General features: G+C 34.1%; 2 protein-coding genes across 7 annotated transcripts; both read left to right on the top strand.

Moving 5' to 3' along the window:
* The first annotated feature begins 4667 nt into the window (after positions 1–4667).
* Positions 4668–10730, top strand: LOC140806993 (telomere repeat-binding protein 4-like). Of its 5 annotated transcripts, none has more exons than XM_073163615.1 (10): positions 4668–4871; positions 6678–6778; positions 6856–7672; positions 7788–7988; positions 8061–8114; positions 8216–8295; positions 8688–8929; positions 9426–9749; positions 9839–9902; positions 10314–10730. In XM_073163615.1, exons 2-10 carry the CDS (start codon positions 6698–6700, stop codon positions 10506–10508), a joined length of 2058 nt encoding a protein of 685 aa, XP_073019716.1. In that variant the 5' UTR covers positions 4668–4871; positions 6678–6697; the 3' UTR covers positions 10509–10730. The 5 variants fall into 5 exon arrangements, with proteins under 5 accessions (XP_073019716.1, XP_073019717.1, XP_073019718.1 ...); XM_073163616.1 differs by having other exon boundaries at positions 4669–4871; positions 6649–6778; positions 6859–7672; XM_073163617.1 differs by having other exon boundaries at positions 4669–4871; positions 6649–6778; positions 6856–7666.
* A 1296-nt stretch (positions 10731–12026) lies between these two features.
* LOC140807072 (scarecrow-like protein 14) lies at positions 12027–15312 on the top strand. Of its 2 annotated transcripts, none has more exons than XM_073163742.1 (2): positions 12027–12395; positions 12913–15312. In XM_073163742.1, exon 2 carries the CDS (start codon positions 13089–13091, stop codon positions 15057–15059), a length of 1971 nt encoding a protein of 656 aa, XP_073019843.1. In that variant the 5' UTR covers positions 12027–12395; positions 12913–13088; the 3' UTR covers positions 15060–15312. The 2 variants fall into 2 exon arrangements, with proteins under 2 accessions (XP_073019843.1, XP_073019842.1); XM_073163741.1 differs by having other exon boundaries at positions 12700–15312.
* Positions 15313–17642: the final 2330 nt, after the last annotated feature.

Raw genomic sequence — 17642 nt, 5'->3', positions numbered from 1 at the left:
TTTTAATGAAAATAACAATTAATTTGAGAAGTATTAAATTAAATTAATGAACCCTAAAAATTATTTCTTGCAAATTGTAGATTTGAGTTTGAAATACTTCGTCAGGCAATTCTCGGATTGCAAAGAGCATCCATAAATTCTAGCGGAGTGAGCACTGATTTCTTTGACTTTTTTAAACTTTTTAAAATAATATATATATATATATATATATATATATATATATATATATATATATTCAATGGTAAAGAGAAAATCAATTATATTAATTCAAATTTATTGCCTTTATTAAAATTACTTTTTAACTTTAATAAACCGCAAAATTGCAGTTCTAAATATTGTAAACTACACATCTGCTCCCTGAGAAAAAAATAATCAATTCGACCCTTTTCTTCTTTCTGTGTTCTTTAGAATTCAAATTCCTTCTTTAATTTGTTTTGGGGAGAATTTATAGATTTTATTGTTTGTAAATTACGTTTTCTTTTAACATTCAAATTTCTTCTAATTCATTTTGAATGTATGATATCATTTCACAACGAAGACCAAAGGATAAGCTGATAATCCCATATTCAACATAATTAGACCAGAGTAACTGAGTAAGGACTCAAGATCTTATACGAGAGCCGATTTGTTCTCTGCTCAGGAAAATGGACACAAGATGAAAATGCCCAAGCAACGGAGCTCGGAGCATGATCGTGCAAGCGGAGCTCAGTCAAATAATTATGGCGATAAATACACAGTTTTATCAATGCAAAATATCTGGTCAAACCTCTTGTAAAGAAAAATTTCTCATTATATCGTTATACATTTAAAATTTATAATACGCTAAAGATTAAGATTGATCGGTACTAATCTTGCTATGAATATGGTTTTTCACCGACTTGTCTTAGTAAGAGTTCTTATGATATTTAGCTAATTTTAACTCTATAAATATTAGGTACTTTCCATGGGTTTATACATTCACTAATTGTTTTCACTAGCTTTATTTTTCTATCGCACTTTGGGTCTCATTACTAACTTAAGTCGAAAGGGTAATGCTGCAAACACTTCCGATTACCCTTTCGATGCCCTCTAACTTTTGTCCGTCCGTGCAGATTCGGGCTGAACTGTCGTCCGAAGAGCTGAACTCGGAATTGAAGAAGTATTGAGCTCACCAGACCTAACTCAATATAAGTTTTTGATATCATCTATATAATTTCACAATACGAAGATCAAATGGTAGGGAAGTTGCCCTTGGTGGCTTGGAGTATCTTGCAGAATAGGAATGACATGGTTTGGAATCAGAAAAGCAAGCCTACAGATTTAATTGTTTGAAACGATGGATTTCTTAAAACAATGGCAGACCACAAACAATGACGACGCGATTATATTTTCTAACCCTTTCTGATCCATGCAAGGTTTTGGATGCATCCTTAAAAAGTCACAGGGCTCGTTGATTTCATGCATGGAAGCATATCCCAGGTAAACATCCTTAAAAAGTCACAGGGCTAAGGATCACTGCTTCAATGTATTGAATTGGATGGACTCATGCACCCTTCCCCTACTTTTATTTCAGATGTAATATTCAAGATAATATATACACCCATTACTCGGGGAAACAAAAAAGAACATTGTATTATATTCAGTTACCATTTTGTGAAACATTGACTATATCGCGTGCTTTTTAATAAATCATTGGAATAAATAAATAATTAATCGCTTTTTTGTGCAAAAAATAAAAGATCTACTTTGAAATCTTATAAATAATAAGTTTATTTGTAATCATAAAAATGAAGGTGACTGTCCATATTTATAGAGTAAGGTATCTTATGAAACGGTCTCACGAATCTTTATCTGTGAGATGGGTCAACCTTACCGATATTCACAATAAAAAGTAATAATCTTAACATAAAAATAATAATTTTTCATGGATGACTCAAATAAAAGACGTGTCTCACAAAATAAGACACATAAGGCCGTCTCACACAAAATTTTGCCATATTTCTATCCGATTTAATACCACGCTTCATATTTCCCATCTTAATGTCATATTTGCTATATTATTGGGTAGTGTCGATGCTACCTATGGGGCAGGTACATCCACAAGATTTGGGCCATTGATTTTAAAAAAATTGATGGACCCCACATATACCTGGTTAAAATTGGTTTTTAATCTTCTCAAGGAGCAGTGCCACACAAGGTAGAGTGAAATGTCAAGGTCGTAATTTTAAATTTTATGACCAATTAAGTTAATTTAAAAATTAGTCCAGAATAGACAAGTGCAGGTTGAAAAGAGGACACGTGAATCTATAATAAGGACACGGCTCGTTGGTTTCACCGGAAGCGCCGGTGGCAGAGGAAACCTTTTTTTTTTGTTCTTTCCGACACAACCACCCATTTCGATATCTTCAAGCCGACGCATCTGCTAGCTCACGCACTCTTTATCCCTTTTTATATTTATATTATATATATATATAATTTATAACAATTTATTATTGTTTACATAGGCAACTAGAGGTTTATTACATGTGCAAACGACTCAATTTATGAAAATATAGAGTTATTTGTATTCATATTTAAAAAAAATTAAAAATTTGTAACATAACAGAGCTCGAACGCGACCTCAAGTTTGAAAAATAAGATGGAACAATTTTACATTACAGAGTCACATCAATCTAAGTCAATACATAATTACTCGAGTAGGGCGTGAGATCTTCAAATAAAAACAATTAAAACTCGAACTTGATTGAGTAAGAGTCGTGCTACTCGAACTCGGCTCAAACTTGATTAAATCAAGCTTGAGTGAAGTTTTAACTGAGTCGCTAACGAGCTACTCATGAATAATTTGACTCACTTGTACTTCTAAATAATAAATAATGTGTAAACAAACTGAATTGAACTGAATTTTAAGAAAGTTTAATATTTCAGTTTGTAAGCTTCGGTCAATTTGACTATTAAATAATTAAATATTTTATACTTGAATTTTATCGAAATATTCAAACATGTTTGCAACTTTATAAAAATGGATATTATTTAAAAATTTTGCTTGCTATCCAACTTTATAAAAGCGTTTCTATTTTTAGGTTCTTTGCATTTACTCTCCCTATGTTTAATTTATTTGATATTATCTTTTTAATTAAATGTAAAAATTATAGGATGCAAAAAAAGTACGTTTCAACCTGTCCGTGTAGGCAGTGTCTGAACGGGCAATGAACGGCCCAGATCACTCCACATGAGTGATCCGAGCCCACCTCCATGTAAAAAAAAAAATTGACTCAGAAAAATTCGAACCGTTGGATCGATCCTTGCGGGCAGTGTCCGCAGGGGTAGGGTCGAGTGAACATGCAAAAAACGTAAATGTCAGATACATTAATTACATGAGATATGAATATAAAAAATCCGTTATTTTTATATGCATGCATGTTAAAGAAACTCGGGCACAAGTAACAAAGTTGCACAATTTTGTAATTATAGGAAAAATCAACTTAATTAATGCCAAATTTCTTTTAAAACATAACCTTCAATAAAAATTAATGATATTTTAAAACCCATATTCATAAAAATGAGATGTAAAACCCCTGCAATTAAGACAAATATGTCTTTTTTTAAAAAAAAAAAGTGGTAAAATGTATATATATACATATATATATGTATATATTGATATATTATTTATTGATATCATTAATGTTATTCAATATAATCTCCTTCCAATATATAAGTTCAACCGGAATGAGCTAATTAGACTATATGTGTGAGCAATAAATGGATGTTACTCTGCTTGCGAAAATAGACATAGCACCATTTTAATGTTCTATCATATCATCAAAGATTATTAGTGCTCAAGATACCTCAACCTTCTAACAAGTTCAATCTCTCTTAGGAAGATAACTGATAGTAGAAGTTAAAAGGAGATCATCACACTTGTCGTCTGGATCTTGTCGTCAAACACATAAACAAATCTCGTGTTTTATTTATCTGCTTTACACAATTAGTTTTGCATACATCTTTCATTTGTTTACAAGCTTTACAAAATCATCAATTTTGTTAAATATTCGTCGAGCCTCGAACATCTTTCACAACTTATAATCAATCTAACTTGTTCAACAGATCATATGTGATCGAGAATAACTTCATCGGCTGCTCAACTAACCATGAGACGCACTTTTAGATACCCAACCAATCCTAACACCTCTCTATGTGTTTTTATCTTTTTGGGTTTTATTAAGCAAAAAATTGGGAAAATCATTTCATCCATATTTTTTTTAGGCTTAACTCGGTTCAATCCATCTTGGCTTTTGCCGTACTAAGTAGGGTATGAGAACATTCAAACCTACCTGAGACTAGTGGGGATGGTTACAGGAGGTAAACCTTGTAACATTAGCCCAAAAACCAATCGTCATTAGTTTCCACAAATTTTTTTCGCCCTTTCTTCAGGGAAAAGAAAGAAAAAAAAAGCCATCTTTCATAATGTTCGACAAATCGAACGAAACAATGACATAATATCATGTAATATACTCGGATCAATTTGCCAAATGGTACGGATTATTTTAATATGCAAAAAAAAAGAAAAAGATGGAGTGAATCGGCCCATTGGAGAACTTTTACCGGACAAATTTGCCCATAACACCGGGTAGTCCGGTTCTATGGCTGCTATTTACAAAAGACAGTACCCGGAAATGGGTTTTAGAACCGTTTTTCATCTTTGTTGGTTGCTTCTCCCAAACCCAGAGGTTTATTATATTGTATGAAATAAAATATAATACTCCTTCATTTTATTTAATTGTTAATTAATTTACCGATAAAATTCTTATCTTGATGGATGATTTCGCGGTGTAACCTTGAAATTAACGCTTGAATCTTTGTAGAAACTGGTTGCGAATCGGATCAATCGTGAGGTAATTATTCATCCTGTTGATGCTGCATCAATTATTATTTTTTGGTTTATGCTTTATTTCTTTTCTCTCTGTCTTGATTTGGATTTATGGTGTCGGATCATATTTGAATTTTGTTGGTTTCTTCTGAATTCGGTTTAGAATTGGGACCCTCAATGGTGTATTTGAGATTATTTGAGTTGATCTACAAGAGGAATTTTTAAATCTGGCGTTTTGTTTATTGTAATCAGCTCGAGGAAATGGAGTCGATCCTATGCAGATATCATCAAAATTTGCTTAGTTTTTAGTTTTTGCTCGACTTTCTTTATATATATAAAAAAAGCTTTTATGTGAAAATTGGTACATTTTGTTAAAACGAAGTAGTGGATTTAGAATATGTAGGTTTCGACATTTTTTTAAGAAAATTTATGAAACTGACAGTAAAAGGTGTAACTTTCATGTATTTGATATTTGTAAGCGGTTTTGGCGTCAGTTGATGAAGCTGCAAAAGTAATTATCGGATCTGATGATTTTGAATGTTTTTTCTCCCTAAAATTTTGTCTTGTCATTGCATGGAGTTTATGTGGTGTTCAAAAAATTTGCGCTCGCATCTTATGGTTTTAATTTTCTTTTATCAAGTAATAAATATATTGCTTTCTCAAGGGAACACTCAGGAATTCTGATTATGATAGTGATAACTGACGGTTGCGATCTCCATTCTCCGGCTCTTTTATGTAAACCTTGTGTGTTCTTAATGAAGATGATCGTGGTGAAAATGTCTCTAGCTCAAAACTCTGTATTGAATTTTACACTAAAATTTAGGTATTCCTGCCGATGGCTTATAGCCTATCCAGTATTAACTATTAAGGCTCATGAGTTTGGACGAGGTCTTGGGTTCAAGACCAAATTTTAACAAACCTCTCCCTAGCTCAAACAATTTTTTTTAAAAGGTATTTCTGCACTAAATGAAAAATCATTAACCCATGTATTTCAAACTTTTCCCTAGGAACAATATTTTTAAGGATATTCCTTATCAAGTTGGTAATATATTTATTAATTATATTATTTTTAACAAGGTTTTTTTAAATCATATTATAGCATATAAGTTTAATATTATATAAATATTAATTATTATAATATTCTAAAAAATAACATTGTAATGAAATTATTTTTTTCTAAATAACATTAGTTGAAATAATCTAAAAAAATATAAATATTGAATTATATTTCAAACTAAAGTTATTTTTAAAATAATTAAAAAAGAAATAAATAAAACTACACCAATGTGTGGTGTCCTGTTGGAGTAGAAATAAGGCGCAGGTTTGCTTGGCGCACACTTGGAGATACCTGTATAATTCTTAACATGGATCATTCGTGAACATGAAAAGAACTGCGGAGATGCTGTTTTCATGATGGGAATAGCTGCAGTTTTTGGATCTTGATTCTTGGTTCAGTTTTAATTTTTCTTTATTTTTGAAGACCGCATTCAACCTTGAAATCATTGGAACATCTGAGGCCTTAGAATCGGGTTTTGTGCAACTAAATTTAATATAGATGTTGAAAGCTCAGATATTTAGAATTCTATTTGTAATGAGGAAAAATTATATCTTACCTTTGTTTATCATAATTTAGGACTCAACTATTTGTGAAAGTAATCATATTGAGAGAGATTGTTCAACTTTTGGTTTACCACAAGTCCTCAAGTAGCTTTTAGTTGTTCTCAAAACCTTCTATAATTTATTTTTTTTGGTGTTGATTGATAACTAGTTGATTGTTACTTAGATCATGGTTGATGTTACAGCACTGTGCTACTGAATTTGATGATCTTAGAGTGGCATGCTGGCTAAGATATGGCGCCAAAGAAGAGGTTGGAGTTAGGATTCAATGGCTACCAAACCCCTGCTATTCCTAGAGCTCCCAGATCAATAAGGGTAATCATATTTTTGAGAATTAATTTTTTTAGTTCACAATTTTCTAAATGTGCACTTGTCTTTGTTTGTCTTGATAGAAGAGGCGCCCGCGTACCAGGTCGGTGGAAGGCAACAAATTTTATGCCTTTGAACTACTTGCCGCTATAGCTGGGCAGTTATTACAAGAGAGTGAAGGCTCCATTTCCGATAATGTTACTGAAGGGAAAGCCCATTTTGGCACTGGAAAAAGTGGAGATCAAAAGGAACAGTCTAAAGATGATAAAGCTTTGAAATTAGAGAATTATGACCATAGAAGTTGGGCTGAGAGTGCCTTTATTCCAGAAATTTCTCTTCAGGAGTGCGGTCTCTTTTCTAACTTTAAGGGACTAACACGAGCTGAAAATGGTTCTGTGGTGGAACACTCTTCTGTTGAAAGTTCTGATTCCCCAAACAAAGTTGATTGTGATGTAAAATTAGTTATTTCCGAGGAGAAGAATATGGATGGTGTCATTACAAGTGAAATATTTAATAAAAAAGTAGGAGTTAAACCAGGAAAAAAGGTAGAGAATGACACAAATAAAATTGCAGACTTATATACACCTAACAGATCCACTGTAAAGGATCCAAGCAGAGAATTTGTGAATGCTGACATATCATTTAAATCAGAGAGTAGTGTACATTTGTCCTTGTACAGGGATCCCATTCATGGTGCTTTATTGAGAAAGCGCTGCAACAGTGTAAATTTAGGATTTAGAGATGATGACGAAAATTCTTTCAGGTGCAATAACTTTCGCACCAAGTTTAGGTCCTTCCAGCCACATTCATATACTGAACATCATAGAATAAGGAAGATGCTGAAATCAAAATACTGGAAAGTTGCTCCAAAAGTGAAGGATTATGAGCTTTATGGTACTAGTAAGTTGAGCTCGTACATTTACATAATTTTATATACTTAAATAGTTTGATTCTTGAATATCCAATGCATATGCAATGGATTATCTTTCTTGCACTAAATGATGTTGGTTTTCAGGAGAGAGAATGAGAACCTTTTGCCGATACCGGAAAGTTGCTTATGCACAAAAAATATGTCAACGGGTACCTTTTAAGAAGAAGAAGTTGTCAGATAACAGCTTTGCAGTGGCTTATAATCAGGATTGCAGCAGTGATAGCATCTTCCCCATAAAGGGGGCAAGGGGAGATGAATGTAGCTCGTCTATGATCTTGCATGGAGGTCTATATTATTTTGTAATTTTAAGTCAAATTATTTGGTCTATATTTGAATAATCATCTTGATGTCTTGCAGCAAGTGGAGCATCTATTAACATGAAAGGTCATCAAAAAGCTAAGGATCCTTATGGTACCAATTTTTTCTTGCACGAAATTCACTTCCCATATAGACCCATCCACAGTATTTGTACGTGAATCATTTCTCACATGTGCTATTTTTTTTTCTCTCAGTGAGATTTAGTATAAAATCCTTTACTGTGCCAGAACTTCATATCGAGGTCCCTGAAACTGCGACCATTGGTTCACTAAAGGTTTGGTGTTAGCTCATTTTTCCAGTTTCTAAACAGAAAATTTGGATCACAATTGTGGTATATATAATGGGACATAACTGTTGGAGCTGTTAAAACGGGTCAGGCCCCTCGGACCGGCCCGTTACATAAAATAGGTGGGTTGGGTTGGCAATATCCCGGTCTGTCCAGCCAAATTCAACACAATATTGGCTAGGCCCACCATTTCCAATAAAATAGGAGGGTTGATTTGGTAATTTTTCCACCCACTAAAATGACGGGTTATGGTCGGCCCGCCCCACTGGTCCGTTTTGGCAGTGCTAATAGTTGTAGCTTAAACTGATTTCGGGAACATTTGTAGCAAATCTGATTAGCTAATTATGAGTTATCTGGTTATCTTTATGTTGTTTTCTCAGAGAAATGTGTTGGAGACTGTTACTTCTATTCTTCGAGGTGGAATACGAATTGGGGTTGTTCTTCAGGGGAAGAAGGTGAGAGACAACAATATAACTTTGGAGCAGGCTTGTATTTCTCAGAGTTGCAATCTCAATAACTTAGATTTTACTTTGGAGCCGAATTATACATGCGTCCCTGAAACCAGAAATCCTGAGAAGCCCCCCCTTGTATTTCCATGTGATACAAACCAGCAATTACGAAGGTATGGTTATCATTTTAGATTTTTTTGCTTGCGTCAATTTTCAACAGATAATTTGATTCAATTTTTTTGCCACGTGTATTCACCTCTCATATTTGGCTTATTAATTTGATGAAAAATATAGCAAGTTGTAGGTTATATTGCTATTATGATGCATTTGGATGCAAGATTTCATGTCAAAGGATTTAAAATCCATCACAATCGATTGGAAACTCTGGCAATCCATGGATTTGAAATCCCTCATTTTACATTTTTTAACTTGTTTATGAACTAATATAATAAATTTCAAATTTCTACAATATGGAGTCATTTGAAAACCTCCCTCAATTTTTTTTTCCAAATTCAAATGCAACCTTATAGAATTTATACTTTTAGATCGTAATAATTACCCACATCATATATATTTCTTGATGTCAAGGAATGATGATGTTGCAACTGTTTCAGCAGGATATATTTGAATTTCTACGTGGACTCCTTAATCATGTAACATATTCCACAGGTCACCTGCTACTCCGGGGACTGATTCTTGTATTACACACGCCTCAGATGATCACTCTCTTGCTAATAAGCTGGACAATTTAGTTGTTAATAATGAAATTATCTCATCCCCGATAACGCCTCCTGAAGTGCAAATGGACGTAACAGTGTCCGACTCAAAGGCTTTGGTTTGTGTACCTCCGATGAATATGGAGGCACTTCCAGCAGCCACAATTAACCCAAAACACAAACATAGTGAACTTTCACAGCGTAGAACTAGACGACCATTCTCCGTACAAGAAGTTGAAGCACTGGTTGAAGCCGTTGAAAAACTGGGGACTGGGAGGTATAAATATAGAACACCATTTTGATGTATCGAGTACATGTTTGGGTTGTTAGTGGTCTTCATTTGGATTCAAATTCCATTTTGCACAGGTGGCGTGACATTAAAATGCGTGCTTTTGAGAATGCAGATCATAGAACATACGTCGACTTAAAGGTGAGAAAATATGCACCATCTATTGTTTAAGTAGCATCAAACCATTGGTTGGTTGAAAAATTTATGTCGTACTTTCTTGGTTGAAGAATTAATATCTAGAATCGCACATGCTATCATACATATAATATTGCTAAGTCTTAAGATTTCTTTTATTGCACGTAAAGACTTGAGAATCACTAACACGTGCTGTTTCTTTAAGTCGGACTCTTCTGGTGTTGAGTAGTATGTCCCTTCAGATGTAAAACTATCAAATACGTGTGTAATTTTCTAGATGCGGGACTTTTATGCTCCAGAATATATTTTGAAAATTCACGAGACTGCCCATTCAACGGGCATCGATTCCCAGAATTCTATCCATATGTCATGGTCTTTTTTTTTTCAGCAAGTATGTCATGGTTTTTAGTTATGCAGGATAAATGGAAGACTCTAGTCCACACTGGAAGCATATCCCCTCAACAAAGAAGAGGGGAGCCTGTGCCACAGGAGCTGTTGGATCGAGTCCTTGCTGCTCACTCGTACTGGTCGCAGAATCAGGCGAAACAAGGAAAGCAGCTGGTCGAGTCTCCAAAAATAATAGTTGCTGAGGTGGGAGCTGAAGGAGCTTGAAGGATGATGACTTGCGCTTGTTGACAGTGTAAAAAGTTTACTACTATAGTAAATGATATTTAACACGTGGATTTGTAAAAAGAAATTGTCATTTTATGTTTGATGTTTATGCGTAGCGTTTTCACAATCAAGGATTTGTTTGTTACCTCTGACTTGACTTTGTATAGACAGGAATTTGTGAAAAGGATTAATGGTCAAATATATTTATATATTTAACATAAATCACTCTACATTTTGAATGTTTTGCACATATTGTGTTCACATTCGTTCGACTTCCACAAAGTATCGAGTAAATGACACACCAAATTTCCTTCCAACTTTTAGATCCAAATTAACTTCTCGTTTGTCCTTAAATTGAAAATTTCCTTCTTCCCCTAACTTCTTCCGGTCTACCTTTCACATGCTTCTATTCAAGTCATCAACGGGTGTTAAAGAGGATAGAACTTCCACTTTTATTCAATGAAGACTTAACTGTTTGAATAATGGAAAACGCCTATGAGAATATAGAATAATCCAATCCCATCAAATGAATATATAAAATGATCCAATCCCATCAAACTAACCAAACACAAGAACAAAATAATATAAAGATGATTGTTTTGAAACCGTGTAAAAAAAAAAAAGCTCACAAATAAATATGTTGGTCACATGTAATCCATGAGCAGGTCTCTTATTAGCTTGTTTCATATATCTATATTCGTGAGACTTGTAGACTTGGTCCATATCTGCAATAAAAGCAATACTTTTAACACAAAAACTATTTTTTTTGTTAATTGAGTTAATCCAGATCTATCTCACAAAATTAAGTCTCAAACAATTTTGGAGCGGTTTTCGTTAAATCCACATAAGTAGGTAAAGGTGTTTCTTTTGTGTGACTGGGGTAGGTTTCATTTGATTTGATCTCTATCCGATATTTGTGGTTATCAGATATTGTAACTCATATCGTTCCAAGAAATAAACACATGCGCTGGTTTATGCATTTTTTATATATAATATGCAAATTTGCTAGTATATCATTCATAGTATATAAATCAAATTTACAATAATAAAAATGGTATTTAATCGACATATCATCATATATGATTAAATGCTATGAATTATTAAACAAAAAAGAATTATAGTAATATATGCTACAACACCACCTATCCCCATCAATCATTCTAGATTTGTTAAAAGTTGGAACAAATCTAGTGCAAAGCTCTTTTAACAACTATAATTTTTTCAGGTTGTAGAATGACAATTTATTGTTTGATTTTGTGTCAAAATTTTATATACTCAACATACCATAATCATTCAGTCTAATCATAATTCACAAAATAATTACACACTAAAATAACTCCAAAAACATTTTGAAAACGACGGGTTCACCAAAAATCGATTGTCCAGATAGTTACATGTACAACGAACATCTAGGATTGTATTTGTGAAAGTGAAATGGGAAAACATTGATTAGAAAAAGTAAATGCGTGGAAAAGGGTTGGATCGAGTCTTTTTCTTATATACAGTGAAAAAATATCGTCTTTTTGAGCTTTCCATTTATTACAAGATGATCGGCTCAAACATAAATCAAGAAATGTTATTCTATAAAGTAAAAATCAGTAGTTGACTCTGCCACGGCCAAGCGTTCACACCACAGCCTTTGGATATGGAATATACAATGGCCAAGATTTGTCACCTCCTCTCGATTTTACCAGCAATCATAGCTCTTTTGCATAAAATTGCTAGATGCCCGTACGCGCACCCATTTTGACACATTCTGTCTGTTAATCTCGCTCTATTTGAAGGGTTATTTTCCAACGTCTTTCTGTGGCCTTAATTGATCGTTCAGCACGAGTATTGGTCTCAACTCAAGTGTGCTGGGCTACACTTGTGTAAAATGAATCTGAGGTATGGTTTTTTGTTTTCTTGGTGACTGGGATTTTTGAGGTTTAGAGGTTGATGATGTTTCTGAGTATGTATGTTGGTTTTTCAGCAGTTTTAATTATCAGTTGCGTTTTTTGGTGCTTTTGTCTTGGCTTTGTTTGTTGTCCAGATTTTATCTTCATGAGTCCCAACTCCTATGTTTCTTTTTCTTTGATGAGTTTCTTGTTTTATGCATCTTCTTGTGCTTGTTTCTAGGTTTCTTTATCTGCTTTGAGCTTTGATCTTTATAAGCTTGTAATATTGGGAAAAATATGGGTTTTGTTGCTAGGGTTGAAGTTGAGAAGAAAGTTTGATCGTTGTACGAGGGTTATTTTGTTGGGTACACTTTCTGCCTTGAGAAGCTTTTGCAAACTAGATGCCATGGATCAGAATTATAGGGGACATAGAAAGCCAACTTCTGGAATTAAATTGAATAACGAAGCTGTTCCGATATTTTCGGATCCAATTAAAGTGAATAACCTAGCTGTTCCGGTGTTTCCAGATCCAAATCTGATCAATGATTCGAGACGTAGTGGTCGGTGTGTTGATTGGAATGCGGATAATGTACTGGTTTCTTGTTCTTCGAATTTGGATGTGAAAGACCAGTTGTCCGAATGTGATTCTCAGGAGGATTGCGATTTTAGTGATGTGGTCCTAAAGTACATCAACCATATCCTAATGGAAGAGGATGTGGAGGAGAAATCCTGCATGTTTCAAGAATCTGCTGCTCTTCAAGCTGCGGAGAAATCATTTTACGACGTTCTTGGCAAGCAGCGTCCGGCTTCTACCGAGTATCAACAGGAGTTAACTTTACATCAGGGTATACAGAAACGTAGCTTAGAAGAGGGTAGATTTTCTCGTGCTGCCAATGGCAGTATGAGTATATTATGTCCCGATTGGTGTTTCGAGTCCAACAGCAATGGATTTGACAAACGTCCTGTTACTGTTAATCCTGTGTCACAGGCATTTTCTCAGTCTTGTTATAGTTCATCAAGTAGCAGTGGCACTGTTATTGATAGTCAGGTGGATTCACCTATAAGTACACTTGGAATTCCTGATATTTTTACTGATAGCCAGTCAATTAGGCAATTTAAAAGAGGGTTTGAAGAAGCGAGTAAATTTCTTCCTGATGAGGGTAATTTGATTGTTGATTTGAATTATGATGAACCATTTCAGAAGGGGCATAAAGAAGTTGCGGTTAGTCGGGCTGTCAAAGTGGAAAAAAACTTGCATATCGTAGAGTCTGCTGATGTCTCAAGGGGGAAAAAGAACTCTTTTAATGACAACATGGGAATGGAGGAGGAAAGGAGCAACAAGCAATCAGCAGTATATACTGAATCAACCGTTAGTTCGGAAATGTTTGACAAGGTGCTACTTTGCAGCAAAGGGAAAAATCTATCTGATCTTCGTAAAGCCTTGGATGAAATATCTAAAAAAAATACATCGGATGGACAATCTAAGAGATCCAACGGTGGGAAAAATCAGGGCAAGAAATCAGGGGGTAAGAGGAACGTGGTTGATATGAGAACCCTTTTGACCCTTTGTGCACAAGCCGTTGCAGCTGATGATCGTAGGACAGCGAATGAGTTTCTAAAACAGATTCGAGAGCATGCCACTCCAACCGGCGATGGAATGCAGAGACTTGCTCATTACTTCGCTGATGGTCTAGAGGCACGTATGGCTGGGTCAGGGACTCAGATATATAAATCCCTTCTCAATATTCCAACATCTGCTGCTGATATTTTGAAAGCCTACCATATATACCTTGCTGCCTGTCCGTTTAGGAAGATTTCTAATTTCTTCGCAAATAAGACGATCATGAATGTGGCTGAGAAAGTCACGAAGCTCCACATTATTGATTTTGGTATTCTATATGGTTTCCAGTGGCCTTGCTTTCTGCAACGCCTCTCTACTAGACCCGGTGGACCCCCGAAGCTTCGGATTACTGGTATTGATTTTCCATGTCCAGGTTTCCGACCATCAGAAAGGGTTGAAGAGACTGGGAGGCGCTTGGAAAATTATGCTAGGACTTTTAACATTCCATTCGAGTTCAATGCCATAGCCCAGAAATGGGAAACGATCAAACTCGAAGATCTTAAGATCAAGAAGGATGAGGCTCTTGTGGTGAACACTCTTTATAGGCTTAGGAATCTGCTGGACGAAACCGTTATTGTGAACAGTCCTAGAAATACTGTTCTAAACCTTATCCGGAATATGAAACCGACTGTTTTTGTGCAGGGGATCATGAATGGTGCTTTCAATGCCCCATTTTTCATCACAAGATTCCGCGAGGCGCTGTTTCATTATTCTTGTTTTTTCGATATGCTTGATTCGAATATCCCCCGAGAATGTCACGAGAGAATGCTGCTTGAGAAAATCGTTTTTGGCCGGGAGGCAATGAATGTTATTGCATGCGAAGCAGCTGAGAGGATCGAGAGACCAGAGACGTACAAGCAATGGCAGGCTCGATGCATGAGGGCTGGGTTCGAGCAGCTTCCTTTGGACAAGGAAATCAAGAAAATGGTGAAAGATAGGGTTGAATCGTTCTACAATAAAGATTTCGTGATAGATGAAGATGGCCATTGGATGTTGCAAGGTTGGAAGGGACGAATCGTATATGCTCTTACTTCTTGGAAGCCCGCACATTGAAGAAATTTTGCCTCCATAACATCATTCAGATACCAGCAAAAACGCGTGCCGAGGATACCGAGAAAAAAGGCGAATCGATCGTACCATATGTGATCTTCGGTCTTTAACAAATGGTTAGTTATGACACTCTTTCGCAAGAGAGCTATGAATACTTACTAATTTTATCGAATAACATTTCAAGAAATGTCTATTCAGTTCTTAGGACATGGAATTTGTCTATTTGATGTGTGGAAATATTATGCATTTGTCTCCATAGTGGACTAAGTAAATGTGGTGGGATTTGTTTCTATATATCTCTATCAAACTCATCACCAATTTTTGTCGTTAAGTTATCATTTTTTGGTGTTATGTCAGCACTCTGATAAAAAATAATCAAAATCAAAATAAAATGCAAATTAATGAGCTAAAATGAATTGATTATATAAACAAATTGTTTTTTAAAAAAAACATTGAAGTTATAGAATCAAAATATAATTTTTCCTTATATTCCTTGATACGATGATTGAAAAACGAAGTTTTATTTAATGTTGGAATATTTTTAAAAGATATTAAAAGTCTCGTACTTGCTTATATTGAATTGTTTTTGGGTACGATGTGGTGGAGCATTAAGCATATGTTATTGGGGTTTGACGTTGGAATGTTGGGACTTGAAATAATAAATAAATATATATATATATATAATTGTTTATTTACTACCATTATTAAAATATTAGTATTAAATAAACAATTAAACTTCCAGGCTACGTGTTTGATGGAGGTCTTTCAAGATGTGAATGCATGCCATATTCTCAAGAAAAAAGACAAAAGAAACTTGGCCGATACGCACGAGTTTTTTACATGTTCAATTTTGTTAATTAATTTTGGCAAAAATTTGTGTGAGACGGTCTCACGGATCGAATTTGTGAGACGGATCTCTTATTTGGATCATCCATGAAAAAGTATAATTTTTTATGCTAAGAGTATTACTTTTTATTGTGAATATGGGTAGGGTTGACCCGTCTCACAAATTAGTATCCATGAGACGGTCTCACATGAGACCCACTCATTAATTTTATTTATATTTTAAAAAATTAAAAATTGTAAAAACCAACGAGAAAGTGATGCTTCAATTTGTAATGATAAAATGAAAATGTAGACTTAACGAGACATATTACAATTTGAAATTATAAAATGAAAAAATAATTAATAAACAAAAAAAAACGCAGAATGCTTATTTTCAAATTTCAACTCCCCGGAGAATTTCGTTGATATTAAATTTGTCTCTTTTATTCAGATTCTTAATATAGTAAGGTAAAAATTTGTGTAACACGGTCTCACGAGTCGTATTTTGTGAGGCGTATATCTTATTGGGTCATCCATGAAAAAGTATTACTTTTTATGCTAAGAGTATTACTTTTTATTGTGAATATTGGTAGGGTTGACCCGTCTCACAGATATTACAAATAAAGATTCGTGAGAACGTTTCACATGAGACCTACTCATATAGTAATTTTTTTTTCTGATGCAATAAATTCTTGTTTTTTTGTATTCATTAAGTCGTAAAAGTGAATAACCATATTGAGTGAAGATCTATATAGAAAGAGTGTTTTTTTAGCTTAATTTAAATTAAACATACTGTATTCTCCGCATAGCGAGTAAAACAATAATTTAATATATCTATTTATCCATTATGGGGAATTTTCGCCTTACTTTTTTTTTTTTAAAAAAATATATCAACATGGTTTGAGTACATACTGTTTCTCCGAATTCCATATCCTTGATTTCATAAAAAATCATTTTTTATCTTTATTGTAAAGTTCGCGGAGACGATCTGATCCGAGCCGAGTCGAGTCGAGTCGAACCATATAATTTATTTGGACTCAAATTCAACTCGAAAACAAATTCGAAACCCAGCTCGAATTCGATAATCTTTAATACTTGCAAACAAAGTTCTTAAAAGTGTGAAACACGACGAAACGTCACGATCAACCTTCACAATTTTAAGCGAGTTTAGTACTAGATTAAAGCTTGAAAAAATATTTTAGTTTTTAGTATGATTTTAATTATATTAAGTTGATTAATATATTAAATAACATGTAAACATACAAATTTGAATAATAAATATATAAATTTTCAAATTACAAAAATTATAAGCTTCAAAATAAAAAAAATAGCTTGGAGTAAAACTTTTATAATAGATCCAAGTGTCATTTCTTAATCTTTTTATAAAAATAGTACATGGTAACTTTTATTTAGATGTCTTTAAGGTAAATTATATTATTAAATTAATTTTTATCGTTTTTTCGCGTCTTTTCGCATTTTTTCCAACGATTAATATGGTTAACCAAAAAGTTACTCGTTTTTTCCATGTTTTTGTCTAAAACGAAGTTGTTACTTCACGTTAACACTTAATCGCGCTATTAAACCGTGATTTTTCACACTTTTTAGAACACTGCTGCTACCCGATTTAATTTGAAAAACTTATCAGCCAATTGGATCCATTTATCCACTAGCATGTAGGGGCACTACCCACATGATAGAATCAAGTGCCCAAATTTAGCCCTACATACATGGGGTCCACTAATTTTTTTAAAATCACATATG

The sequence above is a fragment of the Primulina eburnea genome, chromosome 12, assembly GCF_022965805.1.
Source record: "Primulina eburnea isolate SZY01 chromosome 12, ASM2296580v1, whole genome shotgun sequence".
Classification (NCBI taxonomy): Eukaryota; Viridiplantae; Streptophyta; class Magnoliopsida; order Lamiales; family Gesneriaceae; genus Primulina; species Primulina eburnea.
Note: the sequence above shows the minus strand (reverse complement) of the source record. Positions and strands in the feature narration are given on the sequence as shown.